This window comes from Emydura macquarii, unplaced genomic scaffold, assembly GCF_026122565.2.
Source record: "Emydura macquarii macquarii isolate MOO-44397 ecotype Brisbane River unplaced genomic scaffold, CSIRO-AGI_Emac_v2 contig_18, whole genome shotgun sequence".
Classification (NCBI taxonomy): domain Eukaryota; kingdom Metazoa; phylum Chordata; order Testudines; family Chelidae; genus Emydura; species Emydura macquarii.
The window spans coordinates 237,325-264,259 of record NW_027130155.1 but is presented as its reverse complement, the minus strand read 5'-3'; the positions used below and the strand labels follow the sequence as shown (position 1 = coordinate 264,259).

Below are 26,935 nucleotides of genomic sequence, written 5' to 3'. Positions count from 1 at the left end.
CAGGGGAGGTGAGGGACAGAAGCTGGGCACTAAGGGCTAGAGACAGCTGTGTACTGGGGGAAGAAGTCACGAGCCAGCTGTAGGTGGGGTTGGCGAGTGGAGATGTGCTGTGCATGCTGCCAAGAGCAGGTGCAAGTGCCGTCCGCTCTGCAGCATGGCAAGGGAGCCTGGTGCCCTGCTGCCAAGTGCCCTGCCCACTTAGGGGAAGCTCCATGGCAGTTTTGCGGAGCCCAGGCTTGTGTGAGGAGAGGAGAAGTTGGTGGTGAGTCTCATACAGCAGCCAACCCCCAGCTCTGACCTGTACTCTGAGGAGGAGTTAGATGTCTCCAGTGGATATAAACTGTAGCAGAAATCTGGAGGGGCACATGACTCGTCTCCCTTCCTCCCCCCGTGTCACCTCTAGAATCAGCAATTCTGGAAATGAAAGGTAACTTTGGGGGAAAACCGTGGACAATATTGGCAGTTTCCGGAAAACACTTGGCCCTTGACTAAAAATAATATAAAATACACACAAAACCTACAAAAGACAGAATCAGCTTGGTCTAATCATTCTATGAGGCTTGAGGACCTGATCCTGCTCGAACTAAAATCAATGTGAACAAGATAGTTCCTAAGAAAGCAGTAATATTAATGTTTCTATTCCAAGTGCGCAGTTTCTCTTGGGCCTAATTGAAAGAGAGAAAGCCTTTTTCTTTTAAATATTGGTAAAATGATATAACAGTTAAAATAAATTAGCTATCAAAATGACTTTCTATTGTAATTTAATTAAACATAATTTATATATAACAGTGTAATAAACATGACACAAAGCACTTACATATACAGTATGTTATGAAATATAAAATAGTTTTTACTTTTCCTTTGCTTGCTCAATGAGCCATTTATCTCAGCTCTTGTACATGTTGTGTAATTAAGCAAGCAGAAATAAAATGACTGTAGAACAGTTAAAATGTTTAAATGCACCTTTTTACTGATACATCATGCAGTTTAACACTGCCAAATATCTGGACGTTGGCTGCAAATATGTCATTTAATTAACATGCTGTAAAACAGTAGCTCTGAAAGAGTATGCAAATGTAACAACATGGTAATTTAGCTTGCTGTAACTAAGTTTTGCTTTATAATAGTCTTTAAAAGGTTCTACAGAATCAAATAATCAATTTGCAGATTTAATTCCCATAATAAATTTTAGCTTTCCTGAGGTTGGGATGATGAAAACTCTTACAGCTTTTCATTTTGCTTGAAAATTGTGAAAGCTTCTTCCTTGGATTTTTTGAAGTTCTTTGCAAATGCTATTACTCTCTGGAATGCTTCTGACACACCTTCCCCAGTGATGGCACAACAAGGCTGTACATACCAATTTCTATCACTGCAGTTTTTCTTCATGTTGAATTTCCTGGTTATTTCCTCAGCGCTCGAAGCTCCAGGAAGATCCTGCTTGTTTGCTAGCAAAACCACAGGTACATTCTGCATGAATTCATTCTTTAAGATGAGTTCAAATTCTTTCTTTGAATCTTCCAGACGTTGCTTATCCGTGCTGTCCACAACGTACAACAGGCCATCTGCATTTTCAAAGTAATTGCACCACAATGTCCTCATTTTCTGTTGCCCTCCAACATCCCAGACAGTTAAAGCAACATTTTGCCCTGTTTCAAACATCTCCACGTTAAAACCGATTGTTGGGATTGTTAGGAAAATATCATTAAACTTTAACTTGTACAATAGAGTAGATTTCCCAGATGAATCGAGTCCCAACATTAATATCCGAGCTTGTTTGACACTGGAGTGTTTGGAACCCAGCAGGCCCATTCTTGCTGTAATTATCTGTATTATATCTTAAAGATGCTATTTTTTTCTATCTTCTCTCAGGATGATTTTTGTCAGAAAGCCCTTCTTTCTCCATGAGATGAAGCACAAAGAATAAAAGAAGAGGAAGTGAAAGAAGAGGCTTTGTGCTATGAAGAAACAATAAACCTTTGTGTATTTATATGGAGTCCTTATCAACTTGATATAGGCAAACAGTATTTTATGAAGGTATAATGTTCACTGCCTAGGGTAGGGGTGGAGCAGACAAAAGAATACAACAATTAATCATGAAGCCCAAAGGTTACAGTATTTCTGAACATGCTGAACAGTGGCAATGCCCTACTTACATAAAAATTCTGCTGTTGTAGTTTGTGGGCTATGTGACCCATCCCATGCCCAGGATAGCCACCTGATAATGCCAAGGTCAGGGCAGGCTGTAAAAGGAGAGCAGATTCTCCCAGCACTGGTGGGTGACACTGAAGTCAGAATTCCCAACCAGCCTCAGACCTTGCTTCTGATTCCCCCAAACCGGTTATCAAGAAGCCAGTACCCAAATACACACAGCCCCCTTTACTGCATTTCAGCCTCTGGCTCCCAATCAGCACTAGGTCCAGTAAAGAGATCAGTTATTTAAACTCTATGCTCTTTACTAAAAAGGTTCCCTCTGATCCCAAAGGGTCAGCCACAGCACCAGATCAGTATAAGTTTGGATCTTACCCAAAATATCACGCTGCTAGCCAATCCTTTAGTAACTAAAACTAAAGGTTTATTGTAAACAGAAAGAAACCATAAGAGAAATGTTAAAGAGTCAAAGCAAATCAGATACATACAAATGATTGAAAGTCCATATACACCAAGTTTCTGAGAGAATTGTGGAGTTCCAGGCTTGTACAGTTCCACTGGCATACATCCAGTATTTGGATGCGTCTTAGTCCTTCGGTTCAGTTGCAAGTGAATTGATTCAGAGGCAGGTATGTGTCTGTAGCTGAACAGGAACAAAAGACAAAATGGATTCTGTGGGCTGGCCTTATGTACCCTCTGGCCTTGGCCATGCTGTCTTGTGGAATATTACAAGAACTAAAATGGAGTCCAGAGTCACATGGGCCAATCCTGGTAACTATTCAGGTATGCCTTTAGTTTTTTCCTAGGCCCCTTGCATCTGTGAAAGTTTCAATGGGTCATTAAGCGGGCCATTGTTCTGCCGCCCCTCTGTCAGAGGTATTTCCCAGCCAGCCCAAATTGACATACAGAAATATCAAATACATCCATAACTTCCATTTCACATATAATACATGACCATAAGTATTATCATCTTACTTAGCATATTACAACTTTTCTAACAGTATCTGATATGGCATATCTCACATGAATTATTATGATTTTGACATATTGATGTTAAACCGTATGTTAAATTCTCCCCCCATATAACCAGACCAACAGACTATTTATACATTATAAAATAATATAAACACATATAACAGTGCTCTGGACACTGAACTGGCAGTGGATTTGTAACAACACACAGGGCATGGGCTTGGAAATCACCAACTACAGAATTCTAATCCCAACTCTACCACTGACTCACTGTATGGCCATAGGGGAAAAAAAATCACTTAACCACTCAGCCTCAATTTCCCTTTCTGTGAAACAGGGATAATAATTCTTACTTACCTCATGGGAGGGTGGGAGTGTTTCATAGATTTTTGATCATTACAAAAGTACAAGATGACAAGGACCCTGGTCTGATCCTGCAAACCCTCCTTATGTGAGTTGTCCCATGACCTAGAATAAGACACAACACAATGAGTGATAACCACAGACAATGAGGGTTATAAGTACAACAAATACATTGATTGACTAGTTAATGTTTGTCTGGCACATTGAATGTATACAGCTTGATTTTCTGGAGTGCTCAGCACTCACAGCTCTCATTAATGTTAACAGGAACTGTAGGTACTTGACAACTCAAAAGAAGAGCCATAAAGTGCTATATCCATGCTATAATTATATTATTACAAGAAAAGCACTTTATAGAGGATTTTCAGGCTCTAACTGCACTGGCCTTTAAAACCAGTATGGATGTGTGTGAACTTTTTTTACACACTGTTTCATCTAAATTTGTTTCTAATATAATTTATCTGACTATGTAGATCAATTCAAACCATAACAGAACTACGTTCCAAGACTGTCTAGCCAAAAGAAACATATCTTTAGTTCTGAGTCATTTGCTCCTCCTGCTTATTCATTACTTGAGGGCAGGGTATCATCTTTGACTGCGACAACAGAGTTGGTTGCTGAGGAACTTACAGTCATGAACAGCAAATTTGTTATGTTTGTGTCTAATTGTTTATAAAAGGGCTCTGCCTCTCAGAGCCAGCATACATACTTAGTGATATGGCCTTGATAAAATGTAACTTTGCCTGAAATCATAATCTTCTGTTTGTTTCTATATAATCACGCCCACAGCAACAAGTTGTTATGTTACAACCAAAATGATTCCCTTCAAGTAGGGAACAAGCAGGAGTAGATAAATAAAGATTTTGTTTTTGCACCAATATGCTAAGTTATGGAATAAGGTATGTTGGAGGGGGTGTGGGGAATCAAGAGAGACTAATAGTTTCTAAGCAGTATGACACTTATAGCTTTCCAGAACTTTCAGTGAATCTACATAGGAATCAAGCCTAGTGTAATTCTCATTGACTTCAGGGATCTTTCCTGGTGCTCTTTTAAAAGTAGCAATAATATAAAACTATATAGAACATCCAGATGTATTATTAATTAGGGTTACCATTTATCTCCACCTAAGTAACATACAATACATAATCTCTAGTTTTCTTTTACAAACATTCAGTATTTTCATTATCAGTGAAGTTGGGATTCAGCTGGAAACTCAAAACTGGATGGAGCCTATTTTCCAAATCTGGTTCAGACGCAGGCCAAGGTGACAGAAATATCTCAAGAACAGCTTGTGAGATTTTGGTGCTATCAAATGTAAACCCAAATCCTAGCTATAGGGTGGCTGCCCATTGACCAGTAGCCTATGTTCAATCCAAACACCACTTCCTTGGCCTGTGGTTAATTATTGCTCACATAGAAAATTCCTAAAATTGGGCTACACCCTTTTCAAATAACTCTAAGCCTGATATGCAATGTGCTGAGCACCCTCAGTTCTGAAGTCTGTGGGCGGTGTTAGGATTCCCAGTACGTTTCAGGAAGTGTCAGCACCTCAGAGGTTCAGGCCTATGTTTCCACTTAGAATTATAAAATTTTGTGATGCCTTACTGCTTTCAAATAAATAAAACTCAGGTCCTAATAGACAAAGAAAGTCCTAGTTTTTCCTCATAATTCCTTTGACTTAAGGGGGCCACGCATGTGATAGTCCTAAAATGTTACCTATGATTTAATTTATTTTGATTAATTAACATGAAAAGGACCTATCCATTGCTCTAGACATAATTCTAAATACTCTTATTACAGTTCCTTTTATTATTATCCTTATTCCATTAATTATGCCAGACCCCTATCAACAGGCAGCCAAAATAAAGATGGAAAGAAATTGCTCCCTTTCCCACCACTAACCACTGTCATAATGCTCATTCATCTTCAAAACCTAGAGAGAATAGAGAGGCTTGTAGATGGGCAGTGAATTTAAAATCATTAAAAAAAATATACTCCAGCAAAGGAGAATTCAGTAAGGCATAGTGAGACAGGAACGTAGGCATGGTGATGCTAAGCATCGCTACACCCACCTTTTAGGTGCCTTAAAAATCACTGGGATTCACAACACCTGAGTTAGGAGCTCAGATTTCCTATACAATGAATGCAGCGAGTTAGGCACCTAAGAATAGGATTCACACAAGGCAGCATGCTAGGCAGCTACCCACTTTAGCTAACCAATGGGAGAAGCCAAGGAGAACGGGGGATGTCCTAAGTCCCATCCTTCTCAGGAAATTTGGAGAGAGATACCTCCTTCTGTTTAGGATTCTCAGTACAAAACTGTCTCTTGGAGTTAGGTACCTACACCATTTGGGTGGTGGGGAGTGGGAAGAATCATTGGGCCGGCAAGAGAGAATGACTATAGCCTGGTGGTCAAAGCACTTAGCCACCATGTGGGAGACTCAGGACCTGGTTTCCCTACTCCAATGACTTTAATTATTTATCCACAATGGAACAGCTTCAACACATCCAACTATCCCAAAACCTAGTGGTTAGGCCATTTTCCTAAGAGATGGCAGATCTCTGTTCAAATCTCTTCTCCCACTCAGACAAAGGGGAAACTTGAACAAGATTGAGTGCCCTAACCACTGGTCTAAAAGTTATGAGCCCATCACAGCTATTTTGTGTGAGCTTGTGTGCCGGGCCCAATCCCACAAGCAAGCTTTGAGGCTGCTTACCATATTGCCCCCCACAGCCAAGTTAGGTGAAGGAGCACCTATTTTCCCGCGATTTATACACTGCACTGGAGCTTAGGCATCCAGACACCTGGAATGATGCTGCAGAGGCAGAATACCAGTGGGGACTGATTCTGGAATGTAAGCATGTAGGTCCTTTTGTGAATCTCGCCCACAGTTCCTAGGCCACTTAGGGCTTTTTAGGTCTATTTAATTGCCTCTATAGGCAACATTTATTAAAAGACGACAAATACCTTCATGTTGTCCTTTTAGCTACATATGGGTCCAAGATGTAAAGTTTGGCTTGGGTCCAAATTTCCATCGAGTTTGAGGGTGTTCATATTCAGAAATTTGATTAAGTCCATTAAAGGGATAGTGCTGAGAAAGAGACAGGAGACAGTTGCAAATTGAGATCCAAACTGGATCCAACTGACTCCATGTTTGGATCTGCGGCTTTGTTCAGACCTCTCTATTACCTTTTAGTAGTGAATTGTGGGATTTTGGTAAACGAGAGCCAATGCTTTTCTTGAAGAAAGCAACACATTTAGTTTAAGACACAATTGTTAGTACTCTAAATTCTAACTTTGGGATTAATCCCTCAAACACATATTACTCTCAAGAGGAGTGCTTACTAATATGAATAGTCAATTTGAAGTCAATGGGACTATTCATATTAAGTCAGACCTGGAAATAAAGTCAATGGAGCTATTTAGGCTAGTAAGCACCAGGGGATAGATCCATCAAGGAACATAGGCACCTAACAGGGCTGTTAGGTGCCTAGGTCCAACACTTAAGTGCCACTTAGATTCTCATACTCTTCATGTAGCTGCCACCTAACCATGTAGGCATTTAAATTCCTTACATACTTAAGTTGGTGGCCAAAATTGTTTAACTCCTAACCACTGCACAGCTAACAAGCTGCTCGGTATCATAGTTGTCATGTAAGCAATGGCAGGATTCTCAGGATACATATGTACTGAATCGGTCACCACCCCCAAAAAGGCAGCTGGGAGCAAGCAGGTAGCAATTTTTAGGGCTGTATTTATGTCCCCCGATAGCTCTGTGGCTTGAAAACTTAACTAGGCTGTGATGAATGTAGGTTTGAAGCCCCCCATCAGCTTCATGTGGAGCAAGGACTGGAATCCAGGTCTCCTGTAGCCCAGGCAAGTGCCCTAACCACCAATTGTCTTTTGTTTGGCAACTTGAAAAACATTAAAGGTTGACATTCAAGTTTATCATCCACTGTATGGCTTCCAGTGAAAACTAGTCTATTGGTATTCTGGGATGGGTCTCTCTCAATCTCTGCAGTCCACTTTGAATAAAAAAATTAAATATTCGTTAGTGCAGGGACCTGGATCTGATGCTCCCACATCCAAAGTGAGTGCTTTTACCACCATGCTACAGCATCACTCGCTTGTTCTGGCTCTCTGGCCCAATGAATATTTAATTATTTATACACGGCTGAACATCTTCAACAGGGAAGATTCAGAGAGTCCCACCCCAGAATACCAAATAGTCTGGTGATTAAGACACTCTCCCAAAATGTAGGAGACTGTCTTAAGTCCCTGCTTCAAATCAGGCACAGTGGGGACTTAAGACGGGTCTCCTACATTCCAGGTGGGTGCCTGAACTACTGGGCTATTGGTTATAGTGGAGTGTAGTGTCTCTCTCTCTCTTGTAAAAAAATAACAGACGGTGCTGACCAGTTGGCTTAGGTGCCTATATCCAGGCTGCGAATCCTTTTCATACATAGATGCCTCTCCTCAGCATTTCCTACATGCTAGGTTAGTGATTCCTCACTCAGCTTGCTGGCTTCTGTGAATCTCTTTCTTAGTGACCTAACATTTCCCCATACAATGCCTAGGCACCTAACTCAGGGCTGTTAATTCCACTGTGTGACAGGGCACGTAGGAGCACAAATCGTGTTTGTGATTTCAGGCCTATGCCTGACAGTCAGTGTGTGAAGAACTGGGCCAGTTTTTAGGACTTTTTAATAAAATATGATTTTCAAAATGTTGTAAGCAACAGAGCTACATCAATGGTTCCTGTGTCCTTTATCAGAGAAAGGATATTTTTACCATGGTACCAGGATGTACAGTCTGGTTGTAAAATTTGTAACTGACAACAAGAAAGGATGATAGAATTTAGATTAATGTTTATACGGTTGTTAGGCCAAACTCTATCTCTAGTTAAGGAGGCTTAACGTACTGCCTTTTATCATAGGCTAGGCTTTTGTTTACTACATCTGAGATAATGCTAATTTAAAGCACAATATTTTAAAAAATGACTGCAAAAATATAGTTATGGGGTCCATATTTCTCATATCTAATATGCTCAGTTTGCAAATAAAAATGTCTTTTTCCTCCCCAAACTGCTAATTCATCTTAGGATCTAAAAGTCAAGCTGCTTTGTTTCCCAGCAGATTTAGGATTGAATCCTATTCCATATTGAAGTTAATGGGAGTTTTGTCATTGACTTGTATGGGATCAGGGTTAGATTCTTAACTAAGAAAGCCAATACCAAGCTGTAATCATTGTGTATCTGCACCAGAATTTTTTACATATTGAAGTCACCTATTGCATTTCAGGCACCTTTGTAAAGTTTATATTATATATAGGCTTAGAAGGATTAGATTTTTAGTGGTACATCACCATGCTATTGATCGGCTGAATGCACATTTGTAATTAATCACCTGTTGCCTGATCTATGGATTGTGTGTAAATTATATTGATTACTCAAGAATTCCCAGTGAACACTGAGGTTAGATTGGCTTTTGTCCCAAGATCAGGCCCACTATTATTAGAATTACTGTTCATTTGTGAACTATGATATATAAGGCCGCAACACTCGTACTTCGGAAAAGTCTTTTGCATTTGTAATAGTTTTATTAATACAGTTCGCAAAGGTACAAACACTGCAGCCCAACAAGGTACAGATAATACAAAATGTATATCTGAGCATCCATATACTGAGCATCCCTTGCAGAATAACCTGAAGTGTTAGTCATTATCTTCCTCCTCCTCCTCATCTTGCTTGTTGTTATCACTAGTGGTCATCATCCTGACATCTCCCAAGAGCTACATCTCCTCAAGGCACAAAGGCTGAGAGACAGCTTTTATAATGTGCTATACTGATGCCCCTATGCTTAATGCATATTCAGTAGGTGTTTCTTCCTCTTTTCCTTATTTATATTATCTCACCCCACTAATATTGGGGTGCCTTCTCCCATAGGTTACTAGTACATTTATCTCAAGCTTATTAGCATATACATCAATGAGTTACAGTGACATTCTTGTGGTCAGAATGCTGCTGATGTTCCTAATCTTAAAAAAATCCCAAAGGGATATAAACTGGCACCCTGTGGTTTCCCAGTCAGCAGTTTAGACATTAAAGCATTCTATCTTGTTATATTTTATAATCTATGGTTATTCCTTGTAAATTAGTTATGCTACGGCTTTTTGGACCTTGTGCCTTGATATGTCTTATCTAGCAAATACCAATACATACAGGCTACACACCTTAAGTAGGATTGCATAATTGCTATGTAAACTAAAACTTGTCCCTGCAATTTGAACTCTACTAATGTTTTTGGACTACTACCCCAATATAAAAATACTTATATGTATACTTTATTCCCATAAAATTAGGGGAATAAACCACACCAATATAAGCATCTTTATACTGGTATAAGTGGCTGTACCACTTTATCACTATAGAAACTGATATAGTAGTATGAAAATTAAGCAGAAAGTGTGTAGCTTTAGGAATAATAATATCTTTCTTATAATAAAAAGTTTCTTGTTCACTGTTAGAAGAAAGTGACTCTGTGATTCTTTAACATTTCACCTGGCAGCCAATATTACACAAGTAGCATGGGATTCTTTTTTGAAAGTTATTAACTTGCTACTCAGACTGCCATAGCAATAACATATATCTACGTAGCATCCTACAACTCACCTTTCACCAGAGCCAAGCCGAACTTCAGCCATCTGTTCTGGAGTCAGAGCCCACCATATTTTGAGTCTGTTAATTTTAGAAAGGACTCCCTTTCCCTCCCCCAATTATTGGCCATCATCTCTACGTAGGAGGAATCGTTTCTTTCTTGCTAACATGTCTCACTTTTCCACACACCCATTGGAGAGCTGCCCCTCTCTTCTCCGGCTTCGCAGTGCAAGCAGCGGGGTAGATCCGGGCTTGTTCTGCTGCTTCTCTTTTTAGGAACCTTGCGTGGCGCTGGGAAGGGATTCGGAAGGCAATTAGCGGTGCACCAGCCAACCCCCCTGCGCTTCGTCTCGGGCGGCTTGGCTAGACGGGGGCGGCGTGGGCCTGCAGGCCGCAGCTCAGCGGGGCTGCGAAGAACGTTTGGTGTCAGGGCAGCGGCGGATCAGGCGGGCGGGAGCCTGGCGAGCGGCAGAAGGTACCGGACGTCAGCTTCTGAGGAGGGCTGGCCCGCTGGCGGGATTAGGTAGGGGCGCGCCCGCCATGGAGGGGGGTGAGCGCCCTGTTCTAGATATAGCAGGACAGGAAGGGCTGCTTTTCCTTCAACGGTTATTGAGCATGCTCAGTTGCCGACGCCTCGCCTTTACTGGCCCCCGGAGCAGCTCCTGTCCTGCCATCGAGGGGGGCGAAGGGGAGGAGAGGGGGGTGGATGCAGCGTGTCCCGAGCGTGGAAGAAGGAAGCAGGAGCTGCAGAAGAGGGATGGGGGTGGGGGGGCAGATGCTACCAGAGATGGGGTGAGTCACCTGCAGAACAGGGTGTGGGTGGCGGAGGGGCTGGCGCGCCTGGCGGGCTGGGGCCTTAGCGGCACAGCGGAGCCCCTGCCTAGGTGTGGCAGCTCTTGTCAGTCTGGTTCTGGAAGTGCTGACACACCCAAGGAAACGGGTCCGAACTTGCCTAGGTGTGTGCCACCAGCATGCCTCGTCTGCGCCGAGCCTTACCGCAGTGCCAGGTTTGGCTTACCTGCCTTTCAAGGGCCTGCGTGGGACTCCCGTTTCCTGTTACCCGCTGTAAATGTTGGATCTTACCATTTATTTGACTTATTTCTTTTAAAATGGTCTTTTAATTCTTCACTGCCCTTAGCACATCACCACTTACCTGTGTAAACACTCTACAGATGGGTGTCATGGTTCACCCATAACTAAGTTATGCACCGTATCACAACATCGTAGCTGTGGTCCCACTTCTTTTTCTGATTCAAATGGTTTATCTGTGCCAATCAGTGTAGCAGCAACGTTGCAAACTTCGTTTCTTTGTACTGCACTATTGCTAATCGTGACCTTTAACAGGCAGGCTGAACTACAGCAGATCAAGATTACACTGCTGTGACATGTCTTTACTGGGGGTTTTCACTGATGTGTCTACTGCGGTGTATGAAACATACGTCCAAAAAACATAGGCCCAATCTACACTTACCTGGCGATTCGGTGGCAGTCGACGGGAGTTACGCAAGCTACGCAGAGTGGCTTGTGTAACTCCCGTCAACTGGTGTGCTTCCCTTCTGCGAGGCATCTTTACTGCACTGCTGTCGACGCAGCGCTATGGTTTTACTGTGTCGACTTCTGGATCAGTTGAGTGGAACTTCACTTTGCTGCCGTCAGTGTAGATGTACCCTTAGGCTTACTAACTGAGTGATTAGAGAAGATTAATATTTTATTGGCGCTGCAACAGTATAGCTGCACCATAACAAGGTGATAGTGTGGAAAAATTAAGCTAAATAATGAATCCTTTGAGGTGAACAAGTTGTCAACCAATGATTTAAAATTATAGGAACTTATTCTGCCTTTGCCAAAATTGCTACACATTACAGATGAAGATTTTATATATTTCCTATCTATTTGACCATATAAATAACAGACTGGATGTTTCCAATGAATAATTGTCTTAAATTAGAGGTCCCCAAACTGTGGGGCGTGCTGCCTCCTAGAAGGAATTGGGGGGCAGGGCTTGGTGAGGTTGGGGCCAGCCCCCATGGGGGACGGGGAGGGAGCACCACCCAGCCCCGCTCTGCCGCAGCTCCGCTCCCAGCCCTGGCTTGGCTCCTGGCGCAACCTTGGCCCTGCACCACAGATCGGCTGCAGTTCTGCTTCTGGTCCTGTTCCCGGCCCCAGACCTGCCCCCACCCATGGACCTGACCCAGCCTTGATCTCTGGCCCCAACCTCAGTTCCGGCCCCAATCTTGTTCCCAGCCCAATGCCCTGGGGGGGAAGAGGAGAACATGGACAGGAATAAGGGGGGGTGCAGTGCAAAAAGTTTGGGAACTGTTGTCTTACAGCAACTTCATGTTACAGGTTTCAATGTAAGGGGGAAAAGTCATTAAGGTTAAATCATGCTGCCTCCTGAAATGAGGAAGGTGCTCCAGAGTCACTTTTCCCTCTGCTGTTGTTGCTAAAGGAAAGTGGGGAGGTCAGAGCTGTGCAGGGAAGTATTGGAGAAATAGGGAGGGGATCATCTGTGACCCTAATTGTTTCCCTTAAAAAATAGGCTTTATGACTCCATGTCAGTTCCTGCACTATTCCTGCATCCTCTCCCCAGCTTCCTAACTTGCAGGACTTCTGATGATGACTGTTGTGGCATGGGGAGCAGGTAGGACCAAGCTGTGCTGGACAGGCAGAGACAGGAAGACCCTGAGCTGGGGAGATGCTGTTGGGCAGTAATGGGATTAACATGCAATATAGTCTTCTGTGGCTGGGGTAATCATTGCCAAGGAGCCAGAGGCAGTGGAGGGGAAGAGCTGGGTTGTAGAGATGCTCAGAAATGACATATTTCAAAAGAAAACAAAAAAGCCCCCAAGGAAATTAACTGCCTAAAAACTTTGTTAATGCAGAATGAAGATTGACCAGTACTGCTTCATTCCCTTCCAGAATGTGGAGAGTAGTTAAACTTAAACTAAAAACTTAAACTTAAACTAAAATACATGAAGTACAAAGTTAAAGTACGTGCCATTCCCACAGCATGACCTTAACTTTCCTCCCTTTGAGCAATGCACCAATAACACACAAATTACCACTTTATCCTTAGAAATACTATAGCACACAGCAGAGCATTATATAACAAAGTCTAACTCTTCCTCTTTGCTACAGCAAAACTTGGGTTTAGGTCTAACTAAGCAAACAGAAGCTACCTACATTCAGACACTGAGCCTGCTCCACACAAACCACTCTAGACTGATAAAACATAGAGAACTCAGTGCTGAAACGAGACGTATTTGATCCCTTATATGCATCTCTCCTTGTATCACAGTGACATCTCTGCAGTTCAATAAAGTTCAATATAACACTGTTAATGGCAGCTGGCGTACATGCAGATAAGTGGTGGAATTTGAATCAGTAGCTCACAGAACCTGTAGAGCACAACTCAAACAATGGCAACACCGGCAGCACTATATATATTGATCCATTGCCAGTGCCTATTGATAGCTTCATGGAGCAGCATTAAGTCAAATTTTATTCAAAGTTGACATTACAAGGATGGGGAAGAGAGAGGAGCAGCAAATTCTGACAAGGACAACCCTTCTATTATAATTTGCTGCTTCTGGACCTGAGGAAGGAGAAAGGTGAAGATAGCAAACTTTGCCTTGTGTCAGCTTTTTCTGACATGACACCTGCCCTTGAGTGCTGCTGGCCCTTAGCTTTGCCGTAGGGGCTGTGTGCCCTCGAGCATAGGTGGGATTTAATTTTAGCGTGGATAACGTTTTTCAGCTCTCGTATGGTTTTGCCTATGAAAGGTGTGCACACACATGAGATAGTTTCCAGATTGCTAATATATAGAGAGACCTGTAGCTCTGTTGCAGCTCTTCCTTTGTCCTGAAGCAAGCACATTCCATGGTGTCCTCTCCTAGCTTTATGAAGAGGGAAAGAAAGGAAGAGTCTCAGAGGGCTGCATAGATTTGATTACAGGGTTAATAATCTTTGTGGCTTCTGGATGGCTTGTATTTAAGCCAGGATAGGGTGTGAAGAGGAAACAAGTGAAGGTGTTTGTGTAGATGCTCTACTTCTGCATTTCTCTTCCCTTAAGGAAGAGGAGGAGATGGAGTTGGAGCCTCTTCATCCTTCACTATGCCATTACCAAAAGCAGCAGAGGATAACTCCCTTGCTAGCCCATGGAAACTGACTTTTCCTCCCCATTTGACACTGGTGTTAAGAGTAATCCTGAATTAACATCATCGTGGTATGTTTGGGGATGTGTTCTGTGCTCCATATATGTTCCTGGGAGAATTAATAGGAATCCACAGTCTAGTTAACTGTTGTCTCTTACACAAGCTTGTGATATTTGGTGTTTTTCTTAAAGCCCTAGTACCTAGGGTCATGTGATTACATGAGACTCTCAACTGTCATTTAAAAAATAAATTTCTTGCCCTTATGAACAAAAGCTCAAACATGTAGTGAACAAAAACTAGAAGGCAAACATAGAACTGTACATTTAATTTTTTTAAAACCTCATGATTTTTGAACACTTGAAATTGCCAATACTGTTGTGCCAGTTTAAGGTGAGGGTCCAAATAACTGTCATGATCACATAATACTCAATATATCAGTCCTATGCTGGAGGCCCTGTTTGCATTTTTTAAGAGGAGAAGGGTGCATGCATTTGCAGCATCCTGAGTCTGGATCTTCTTTTAGATAGGGGAATAAACCAGGTTTTCCCTCTGAAATATGGTTTTACATGTCTTATAATTGCATTAAACGATATACACAGATTGTCAGTGAAAAGCAGCCACCTCTGAAGGGAAAGGGAACAGCCAGGCACACAGCCCACCTTCTGAGGTGGCCAAGAGGAAATACTACAGGAACTGTAATGTCCATATAAGAGAAGACTGGATGCTATCTTGCCTTAAAGAGAAAGAGTGACTGAACTTATAAAGATCACAAGATGTAGTGAATCTGATTAGTTTGGTAATGCCATACCATAACTTACTAGCAAGGATCCTAGTTTTTCATGGGGAAAAAACAAAACAAAATTAGCTGATTAAAAAAACATAAAGACCTGTGTTTTTCCATGAATAACATGAAATGCTGAACTTTAGTTTCCCTAGCCACAATATATATAGATATCAGTTGAACATAATGTTTTATTGATACACAGTAGAACACCGTTTATCTGAGCCTCCATTATCCAGCTCTCCATATTAACCAAACCACCAGCCACCGAGAGCTGACTGCCCGAGCACTCCCCAATCTTAAAATAAGGGATAGAAACCTTTTTGCCCATTCTGATTATCCAAATTTTTGATTATCCAATCTGGCTCTGGTCCCAATTAGATTGGATAATCAGGGTTCCACTGTATGTGTTTTTATTTTTTCACAAAATATAAAACTAAAGGTTCTCTGTAAAAACACAAATTCTATGTTTTTCAGTGGCAAATGTTCCACATTTTTCCATCGCAAATGGATTTCTAGGATCCCTGCTTATTAGCAATAGCTGAAAACTAAACACATTACAACCTGTTTATTTGGGAATACCTAGTCTCTTGCATGGTGCAGATGGGCACATTTCACCTTTTTATTTTAAGTGCTTTCCAAGGATACAATTTCTATTCATATAGGGGTAGGGATTTTTGCACATTGGGTTTTTTATTAACACTGCCACTGCTGTAGCATAACTACCAGCACTCATTATGTTAATGATTATATTGTGTGCAATGCCATGTCAACTTTGGGAGACTACAGTGAGAGAGAAAATGGATCAACTGAGATGTGTGTGTGGGTATATATTTCAGATTGCTAGCTCGTATCTTTTACTCTCTGTGCTGCTATCTTCCTCAGTTGTCACCTGCCAATTCTTACATTATCTCTTAAACAAACAGTAGAAACAGGACTGATAGGCTTAGTCCTACTCCCATTGTAGTTGATGGCAAGACTCTCCTTGACTACAGTGAGAGTAGGATCAGACCTGTAGCCTGTATTCTGGAATGGGCTTAATATGTATTTTTTGTTGAATGGCATTGATGTGCATGACGGTGTGTTGCTCCGATAGCTTGAGTGACATGCTGCTTGATAGTTTGTGATGTCAGGGAGTAAGCTTTACTTACTTTACTGACTGACTCTAGTCTTTCCTTTCAGGATAAAACATGCTTGTTCTTCCTGTCTGTAGAAGTGGGAATTGCTAGTTGGGATATGACATCCCCTCAGAGGTCTCATGCTGTCCTCTGAGGCCCAGAAGTAAGTGCATCTCTTATTAATAAATTTGTCTACATAAAAAAATGACTTTGGTAAACTGCCTTTTTCACCATAGCTTACTCAGTTTATTCTGCTTCTTACAGCTAATCCCTGTTTTTCTTGCTTGGTCAAAAATCTCATCAACTTTATTGTAGTTTTGAGTAAGGAGATCAGGATACTTAGTGCTGTCCACTGCATTCTCCTGCTGTATCTGATTAATGTGTTGGCTTTTAGTGGTTGTTTTTCGTTTTTTGGTGGGGTTTTTTTTTTTTTAGGTCTTCAATGGAATTTAATATTTTCCTCTTTCATAACGAAGTAAAACATTTTAAATCTTTTAGACAGTTAGGTCTAAGAGCAACACACTTTGACATTAGCTCCAGGATGCTTTCAGAAGAGAGAGGTTCATAGAAACTTTTCCTGTGTAGCAGCTGAATAAGAGGATGAAGAAATACTACTAAACAGCAGCGATGTAGTTGAGCAGGTAAATATTCTGTCTCCATGGGGCTTTGAAACATATCATTATACCAAAGTAATTCTTATATGGATAGTTAGAGACTGCTGTAATATGAAAGCAACGTATACATAGACAATTTCTAATTTGCAAAACTAGAGATTCAAAATATCTTTCCATAAGTCTGAGAATTTCTTCTAAAAATATTCATGTTATGCAAGCACCTAAATAATGTGCACAGAAGCACATGCTAAATTGCAGTGACACAGTTTTGCATGTGAAGAATGAAGCCTAATAATATTTCATGCAGTTTTTAGGATATTAATAATTCTCATTTGACCAGACTATCCTAAAAGTCATAGTAAACAAAAACATGTATTAAAAAGTCAATATTCTAGAATTCTTTTAATAGTGAAGTAGTGTCCCATCCCTCACCCCCAATAACTTCGCTGTAAGCAGAACTGTGGTACAATTGCAAGAATGGAGTATGCTGAAGTAGGTTGGGGCACTGGCATTAAAGGAAGTTACAAGACAAAAATATGTTGAAATGGAGGTAAAGTTGAAAGTACATATCAGTAACTTAAGTAAAAAACACTTCAGGGGTGTTGTAGCTATTACAAACCCAGGAATTCAGATTTAAGGTTACTCTTAAGAGAAATCCAAATATGTTAAGGTATGAAAATGCATAGTTAAAGCATGCAAACAACCTTAACTGTACCGTGTAGCAAGGCTGCACAATAACACTGTGATTATGATTAATAGTATTTTAGTGTTTATAGTCTCAGGTTAGAGTAAGCTGATTTTAAAGACCTATCAGTTTATTTTAATATTTTTCTTTGAGTTTTAACATTGTATTTATTTATTTATTTAAAAAAAAATACATGTTGAGCTGAAAGCTAGTTAGGTGTCCAGTTAGCCCAGAATGCATGACGTACTGTATATGCTCTCATTTGAGTGATGAGGGTAAAGTGCAGTGCATAGTGATTAAAATCTTTGTACTACAGTTGTTGTTTTTTAAATAAAGTGGTCTATTTCTGTTTTGGTTTAATTTCAGCAGGGGGCAGTAGATTTCTTCAGTAAGCTCAAATTTTAAACTTTCTTTTTAAGTCCATAAATACATGGAATGCTGTTTGAAAAAAAATTACTCAAGATTGTTCAGACGTTTTCAAAATATAAGTAGTTTTTAAAAGTCTTGTTATAATAGCCTTGAATTAGAAATGTGAGAAAGAACTCTTTGTAGCTCAGAAGTTTGTCTCTTTAGCCATCAGAAGTTTATCTAATAAAAGCTTACCTCACCCACCTTGTGTCTCTAGAAATCATTATGGACTGGCATCTTGCAAAGGATGCCTTATACACATTTTACTGGTGATCTGTGTCCTTCAGGAAAACAAGCAGAAGAGGAGAAATGATACATTGTATTTTCAGATAATTTGTGCCTGTTAGGTAGAAGAAGATTGGATTTTTTTCCTGTGGTATTTGTAAACATCTAGGTTTGAAGAACATGGGTTATGAACTTCTGGAGAGAATTTTTTTTTTTTTTTGTCTTTAAACTGACCTGTTCATTGTGCCCTGGGTCACTTTATCATCTGACGACTATGATAATTTTCCATCTTTCTCTGTCAAAAATGTGGCTATACTAAACCAAAACCACTATGGTGGAATGTGTTAAGTATTCCTAAAAACAACATAGAGGACATTCTAGTGATTAGTATATTGTGAACACTGCATCCTCCCTAGAGGTGACCAGGTGTTTCTTTACTATTGTATTAGAGCAGCCCCTAGCGGCCTCAGTTGAGATTGAAACTACATAGTGCTATGCATTGTATAAACACAGTGCAAGCTTGTCAGGGCAGGAAGTCATAAAAGGCAGATAAGGATGGGTTAAAAAAAAGTATTTTCATTTCTAGTCTTTGTGTTTGGGACTGAGACAGAGAAAGATGTGAGCCAGATTTGTACAAGACCCACATTTCTGAAGTGCTAGTCTAGTGCTAGTTAACTGGCTCATAATGCTTGTAATGTTTTAGATTCTTCACATACATTGGCTTCTATTAATTAGTGGTTCCGTGTTACTTCTGTCTCTTTCCCAGAGTTCTCCTCAGTCCTTGGAGCACATTGTTCTCCAACCTATTGTTTAAAGTTTGGAATCATGGCCTGTGCCCTTTTAAGTAAGTAGGGATATTCCTTGGAAGAACTTGTTCCCTTTCACATCAGGAATAGGGAAAACAGTCTGTGGTTTTTGTTTTGTTTTGTAAACTTTAATTGTTAAGCACTGTGAGATGTAAAGTATGGCGTGCTATTTACTTAACATTAGCAGTGTATAAACAAAAGGTGAGGTTTTTATTAGATGATCTGAAGATCTGACATCCAACAAGCAGCTATACAGAATTAGGGAATTGAGAGAAACTGGTTTTTTTTTTTTTCTTCTCTAAATTGACTGTATGTATAGAGGAGTGGGGGCGGGAATCTTCCATCAATGTTGTAATTGGGAACCCTAACTAGTTTACAGTATGGACAGGCTCCTATATTTTCTCCTGTATCTCTGCCATTGCTTCTTCCTCCCCCTGCCAATCTTCAGCTCCAGATTCACTTTTAAAATATTCTCACTTCTCAGCAGTGAGCAAATACAGTAAATTAAGTGGATTTTTCATTAAACTTCCCCTGCTTCTAGGTGTTAGTGTGAGCCAGAGAAAGAACCTCATATTCAGTCTTCTTAGGGAATTTTTCTTTTTCCAATTTTCTCTCTTTCCATTAAATAGAATAATATGGGTTGCATCTAGTGACCAGGATAACTTCTACGTATTCCCCGAGATCTTAACTAAATTATCCAATACAGAAAACGTCTCCCTTTATATAGTGAAAGATTTACTTTAAATCCAATTTAATTGTATTTTTTCTATTAATGAACTTACAGGCTTTCAAAATAAAGAAATTAAATCTGATCTAAACTATTTCATGTGGGAAAAATCCAAGTTGGAGAGAACAGTTTAGACAGGTGAATGAAAAATATCCATTTTCAAAAGGGTTAGTCATGGGGTCTGATCCTGCATTCTCCTTATAGGCAAAACTCCTGCTGAGTTCAAAGGTAGATGGTAAGGACTGGGCTCTTAACTGCCAAGTTAAACAGCTTTTGCCATATGGCTGTTTTGGGAGGGAGGGAGGGAGGAAGGGAAAAGGGGAAGCAAACAATTCCGAAAATATGCAGTAAATCAAAGATACTGCAGAGGGACGATAGGATTTCATGCCAATAATATGTGATTTATGAAATGATAGTATTTTTCCAGTTATGGGTCATGATGTCTCTCCTGTAAATAACTGCCAAGCACAAAATTGCTTTATTTCTTTGCAGGGAATCCATTATGCCACATTGATGAGATAAGGTTAAAAAATACCCAGTAAAGAATCAGCTAACTTAAGTCCAAATCTTTTCTCACATCTGCAGGACTCCAAAGCAGTCAGACTGTTGGAAGACCAAGTTCACACAATCACATATTATTTTTTTTTTCTTTTTTTGGTGCTTAAATTTTTTTTTCTGAAGTGAACTTTTAAAGTCAGTTAAAACGTAATCATGCTGTGAAATTAACCCTCCCCTCCCCCAATACACGTTTGTTTTTTGTTATTATGAACACATTACAGTGCAGGAGTAGATTTTGGTGTGTTGAGCATTAGCTTAAACTTTGAACTCCCACGAAGAGCAACAGGAATTGTTTGAAACTATATCTCATGTGGGTTTCTGTTCCTTTCATGGGGAATAATGATTGTCCTTACTTGACAGTGTAATGTCTGTTTACAGCTAATTTATTATTAAAATGAAGATGGTAAAAGACAAATACTGTTGTTTTCGGGTGCAGTATTAGATTAAGAAAATTATTTTTAAACACGATCCTTAAACATGTTCCTGTTATCACCTTAGGGCCCTGATTCTGCAGTCAGATTTATGTGGGTGGAGTCCACAGGGCTCCATTATGCCTGCATAGATTTGACTGCAGCACCAGTAACTAGGTCACCAGCTGGAAGACTTGTATAAGCCTTCACTATTTATGCCAATTGTTTATTATTTGCATTTCATGCAGTTTAAACTATGAAAAAGGACTAGTCCATTTTAGTTTCTGGCTCTCATGCACTGGCACAATCTTACAATATTGGGGTTAGAGACACTGCAGGGAAATATTTGAATATGAACAAAACATTCCTTCATTGAAACTTAAATCTATTTTATGAGGACAGGAATATTTTTGTAAAGGTTTGTGTGTTTAAATAAGTTTGCAAACCTTTCTGGCACACACCCTAAGTTTTGAACCTGATCTGCTTTACAATGGCCTTAGTCCTGCTCCCATTTAAGTCAATGAAAAAGCTCTCTGGCAGGATTGGGTAGATTGTTGCTTTATGTAGTTGGCTAGTTCAACATGTGCATAGCTAAACAAATTGTTTTTTATTGTATACCTATTTTGTGTTGTAGGAAACAGCCATTTCTTTGAGTGTTCAGCATTTTATAAATGGCTTGGTTTGTCTGTCACTCAAATAGTTATGCATGTAGGCTTGTAACTAATATAATTTGATGTAGTTTGCTTGTATAGAAGTTGACTCTTCACTAGCACATACAGCCAAGAGCAAGCTGTTCATGAGGATATGAGGCTGTGCTGGGTCTAAAAATAGGATGAACAGCATTTTTGTGTGCACTTGTTTGTCTTTTTATTTTGTTTGTTTTTATATCCTCTTGGTCACGTTCTTCATATATTAAAAAAAACTTGACTACAAATGTAATGGGATTATTTATCTCCTTTCCATCAAAAGAAAGTGCCCACTGTTGCGGGTTTTGAGCAGTACCGTATTTCCCCATGTATAAGACGCACCTTTTTTCGAAAAAATTTGGGGTCTAAAAACTGGGTGCGTCTTATACAGTGGTACTTACCGGTGATGTACCGTAATACATTTATTTTCAAATTTCAGGCCCCAAAATTAAGGTGCGTCTTATACATGGGGAAATACGGTATTTTAAAAGAACACTTTAGTCATCTGTTTTTGTGTGCCACCTTGCCTCCAGCATCAAGCTTTACATGAGCCTAAGACACTGGGCTGATGTGCTGAGAGCCTACAACGGTCTCTGGAATTGAGGGTGCTATATTTGGTCCTTTAATAGATGAGACTCCCAGGGAGAAAGCTGTCCATGAATAAGATCAGTCACCACTCCTCCAGTAACCAGCAAACAACTTTAGTCATAATCAGAACATGGGGTTCAAAGTATATGTTCTGGCTAAGAAAGTGTTGAGTTAGGCTAGTGTAGTTTTCCTTTTCTGCCATCATGATATCAAGCCATGTTTTGTAGTTGCCATTTTAGGCAGATAGAGTACAGTGTCATTCTTAATGTACTAACTCCTTTTCCATTTGCATTTCTTTCAGCAAGAAGCCTGCTCCCAAAATTTGACCCAAGATTTTGTAAGGCTCTTGAGTTCTGATGCACACTCATCTATCTTGTAGCTGCTTCTGGTGAATATGTCTATGAAATACTTAAAATGGAGTTTTTTGGTACTCTCCCTGCTTTCTGTCATAATAATGACATGGTATATGACATTTCCTTCCCATGCTGTGATACAGCATCCAAACGTAATGTATTTTTATGAATATGAACCAGTTTACAAGCAGAACTTTCTATTCACACTGCGGGAGCGTTTGAAATGCAAAGACACAAATCCGTTTCTGGTCATCTTGGTGTCTTCACGACCTGTGGAAGTGGAGGCAAGGCAGGCCATTAGAATAACATGGGGTTCTAAAAAATCCTGGGGGGGGCATCAGGTTCTAATACTGTTCTTATTAGGACACGGAGCTGAAGGCGAAGAGAGCTTAGCTGCGTTATCAGTAGAAGATGAAAGCATTCTGTATGGTGACATAATTCGCCAAGATTTTATGGACACTTACAACAATCTTACCTTGAAAACAATCATGGCATTCAGATGGGTGTCTGAGTTTTGTTCAAATACTAAATATGTTATGAAGACTGATTCTGATGTATTCATCAACTCTGGCAACTTAATAACATTTCTTCAAAATGTAAATTCTTCAGACAATTTCTTTACTGGTTACCTTCTAACTGATAACTTTTCCTACAGAGGGCCTTACTCAAAAACATACATTTCTTTTGACGAATATCCATTTAAGGTATATCCTCCATACTGTAGTGGAATGGGGTATATACTTGATGGAAAATTGGCTTTGAAGATTTATGAAATGATGAGTCATATCAAACCTATAAAATTTGAAGATGTTTATGTTGGAATTTGCTTGAATATACTAAATGTAAACATCCATATTCTAGAAGATACAGAACTCTTCTTTTTATACAAAATTAACTTTAACATCTGTAAGTATAGACACTTGATTGCAGTACATGGCCTATCTTCAAGCGAAATCATCAGATTTTGGCAGGTTTTACTGACAGACACTTCACTCACTTGTCCCTGATCCCATGTTAATATATGTCTGTCAAAAACTGACCACTTTTATCCTGGCCTCTTGGTTTGAATTACAGTGTAGAAAGTGTTTTAAACTGAGTTTTGCAGAACAAGGAAATGGCGTTTTAGAAAGGATCACTCAGGTTTAGGGGACTACACTGATTAGTAGGCACAATTGAAACAGCAAAATGTTTGTAGTGGGTTTTCAATATGGAATTTTAAAATTGAGAATGAGACTTTGTAGCACCTTTTTTATCCCTGAATTATTTAGATTATATAGTAACAGTACTCCACCCCCTTGGTTCATTTCTGAACAGTCTGCTGGAAAATTGGGGTACTGTTGTCTGCGCTTCCTGCCACCTCCCCAGGAATCTGCCCTCCTGGGATTTATGGAACTGCAGCAGCAACCACAGTTCCTCTTTTTCCTTAAAGAACTGATTGTCCCACAAACCTAGACCTTGGAGCAAACTCCTGTCTGTTTTCCTTCATATGGGTACCCAGCCAACTCTAGGGATGCGTGCCCCTGTCAACACACGAACTCCTCTTTTGCAGATCATGAAGCTCAAAGCTGCTTGTTTAGTCAGCCCCAATGACTCCTTTAGAAATATTGTGCCAAGATTTTAATGAAAACATGGCTGTTTAACTTTAGGCTACTAATTTTGAAGTCAGTAGAATTTTTTAGGTACTTCTGAAAATCTGGCTGCTTTTTTAGATGCCTACATATTTATTTTATAGAATTGCTTTAATGGCTTCAGACATCTGAATTGTTTTATGTAATGATGATTGTGTTCTCAGTATATTAAAATAAAGGGCCAGATGAAGTTATAGTGGATCTACACCAGAGTAATGTAATTACTCTACAATATAGCACAGAACAATTTATAATAGGCCTGTCTCCAGACCTATCAGAATCCACACAGAGAGAATAAGCGATGAAGCTTGCTGTAAAACTTACCAGTTTAAATGTCTGTCAAATGCTGAGATCAGCTTCCATTTGCAAAATGATCTGTTTGCTTCAGAGTTTATAATTTTGGAAATAACTTTTATAGACTTTTTTCTAAGAGGAATCCTAACAAAAGAAAACAAATGCGATTTTGTATGTAAAGATGGACATTTTATTGTCAGCAAGGCCATGTTTCCAGTAGTCTGCACTTCTGGTAGACAATAGTACAGAATCTGCAGTTGCTTTAACACAGTTATTATTCTTAACACATCTACAATCTACCACATACCAAAGATACAACAGTTCCATCCTGTACATCTAGAATGACAGAGCACTGCCACTTTACTTTTAGTTGTACTATAGCTAATGTTATGATATTTACATTTAATTTGACTTTCAAATAGTCTCTTAGAGACAAATGTAGAATAGGTATAAAAAAAACTATCACCACCAAGAATGAGGTTTCATTAGTATTTTTTAATGTGCACTATGATCAATGTTGAATTTTGATAACATAACAGTAACATGATGTACTCATGGATTAATTTAAATATGAAAGTGGAATCTTAAGAGTCTGAGGGGAGAAAATTGCGTTCACCACCACAAATTATAGACCCCAATATTTTGAGGAGTTTATGCTAGTGGGGCACACACTGTGATTCAGTGCCAACAGACAAGATTGTGTTATTTTTTAAACTAGCTTGTTTAGTTTAACTAAATTCTAAAGATAGGCAATAGTCTTATTTAAATATGGTGGGGAGGGAGTGCTATTGTAATTCTAAAATTAGACGTTACTGCACAACTACAACAGCTAAATTTTTGGGATCCATTTATGATTTGATTGAGTTTATTACTGTGGTTAGGTCTTGGGTGAGAGGGAACATGTTCAGTTTGTATATATCATCTTGTACTATGAGTGGGAATGCACTGAAAAATTCTCACTTCCAAAAACAGCTTTTTATTTTAAACCTACCATGACTTGAACATTTGTTTATTGTAATAGTAGTGAGTGTTTGCCACATGAACATTGATATTCAGTATATTCAGACAATAGTTGGTATTGCTTTTCTTAAAAATACTTTAGTGGAATCACAAAAGACTTTGCAATCTTCACAAAGCTGATATAAGCAGACTGCCGCAGCTGAGAAAATAGGAGATAAGTATGACAATAAGAGAAAAGTAACTTTCCACAGGATACTCTTGTGCCTGACAAGGTTCTATGACATAGACTAAGAAACACTCATAATTGATTGCAGGGCTTTTGCCTTTAAAAAACGTAGATTTATAGTTTATTCAACCTGAAATTGTAACTGAAAGTAACAATTACTTAAACTGATGTTTTAATTTGAAACAGCCTCTTAATAACTTAGACATTTTTCTGGCTTCCCTGTTTCCAAACAGATTTGAACTTACTTATTACTAGAAGCATAAAAATAGTTTGCCATGTTACTTCAGTGGAAATGTTGGCTATTTTTAAAACAAACACACACAACCTGACTGTAAGAGGGGGATTGAAAAATCACCCTGTGAATTTACACCCTCACAGTCATAATTTCAATATAGGCAACAATTTGGACCCAAACAATTGTGTTCCCTTAACATGTTCTGATAAAAATGAAGTGTAAACTTCAGCCTAAGATTTTTTTATGGCCTTGTTTATCTACATATTGACCTTGCAAATTACGCAGATCAAACATCCTTCAGCACCATACAAATAACTAGCATATTCTCACAAAGAGGTGATATCTACAGAAATGCCTCAGTGTTTGGTACTTAGTGTATAGAAAATAGCATTCACAATGTAAAATTACCACTGTATCTTATCACCTGTATATTTTTTCAGTAGTGTTTGCATACTGAAGTGTCTAGACATTCTTATCGGGATTAACTGACTGCATATCTTTAAATACAAATAATAAATGCTTAGATTGAGTAGGTGCATTGCAGGATTAGCCATTTTAACAAAGACCACAGACTACATATATTCTTTGCTTATACACTGTTTTGGCATTGTTTTATGTCTGCCATTAGTACAGTACTAAAACGAGAGAATGTACAGTAGTATTTACAGCAAATTGTATTAAAATCACCTGTTTATCTTGGTATAGTTAGTCTCTTTAAAAGTTTTAGCAATTTAAACTGAATTTAATTAACTTTTGAAGTCTGGATACACAGTGTACGTAATGTGCCACTCTCAAACTTGAACTAGAAACTGATTGAGGGTAAACTAAATAGGATGTGAATACTGAGTTCCTAGTCTTCTGTATATATTAGACATGTATGTTGCTTAAACTGTAAAACCTAGAAGCTGCAAATGTGGGACTCAGTGCTGCACTCCTTGCTCAGGCAAAATTCTCATTGATGTCAAGAGAATTGTGGCTGAGTGATGTTTTGTACCCTTATTAGAAAATTGTAGCTCTTCCTATTCTTGAAATAGAATATATGATTTGGGAGGGATTTGAAATGTCTCTGTGTGCTGCTTGTTAAAGTGATCTAGTTGATGCAATTTGTAAAATATCTATATTACACTTTGAAGGTTGAAAACTGTTTGTATACCAGAGTTAATATGTGATGAAAGGAATCAAATACTTCCCACAAGGTTCTTGTCTTATTTCCTTGTGTAGTTGGGTCCATGTTTTCTAAAATACGAAAACTGTAAGCTAGTCTATAATTACATATTGGGCCTCTGACAATCAAAGAGATTCCCTAACAGGGTCATGTGGTTTTAGTTTGATTTTCTGTA

General features: G+C 39.4%; 2 protein-coding genes across 3 annotated transcripts; one reads left to right on the top strand and one right to left on the bottom strand.

Annotated features, from left to right (window-relative positions):
* Positions 1 to 1,105: 1,105 nt before the first annotated feature.
* Positions 1,106 to 1,809, bottom strand: ARL14 (ADP ribosylation factor like GTPase 14). Its single transcript, XM_067569036.1, has one exon. It carries the CDS (start codon positions 1,807 to 1,809, stop codon positions 1,222 to 1,224), a length of 588 nt encoding a protein of 195 aa, XP_067425137.1. The 3' UTR covers positions 1,106 to 1,221.
* An 8,653-nt stretch (positions 1,810 to 10,462) lies between these two features.
* Positions 10,463 to 26,783, top strand: B3GALNT1 (beta-1,3-N-acetylgalactosaminyltransferase 1 (Globoside blood group)). 2 transcript variants are annotated; one of them, XM_067543721.1, is made up of 4 exons: positions 10,463 to 10,614; positions 16,257 to 16,355; positions 16,691 to 16,833; positions 22,201 to 26,783. In XM_067543721.1, exon 4 carries the CDS (start codon positions 22,294 to 22,296, stop codon positions 23,257 to 23,259), a length of 966 nt encoding a protein of 321 aa, XP_067399822.1. In that variant the 5' UTR covers positions 10,463 to 10,614; positions 16,257 to 16,355; positions 16,691 to 16,833; positions 22,201 to 22,293; the 3' UTR covers positions 23,260 to 26,783. The 2 variants fall into 2 exon arrangements, with proteins under 2 accessions (XP_067399822.1, XP_067399899.1); XM_067543798.1 differs by having other exon boundaries at positions 10,463 to 10,662.
* The last annotated feature ends 152 nt before the right edge of the window (positions 26,784 to 26,935 follow it).

What these genes read in the sequence shown, in the direction of transcription:
- ARL14 (XM_067569036.1), bottom strand. Translation starts at nt 1,809, where the DNA reads ATGGGCCTGCTGGGTTCCAAACACTCCAGTGTCAAACAAGCTCGGATA.
- B3GALNT1 (XM_067543721.1), top strand. Translation starts at nt 22,294, where the DNA reads ATGTCTATGAAATACTTAAAATGGAGTTTTTTGGTACTCTCCCTGCTT.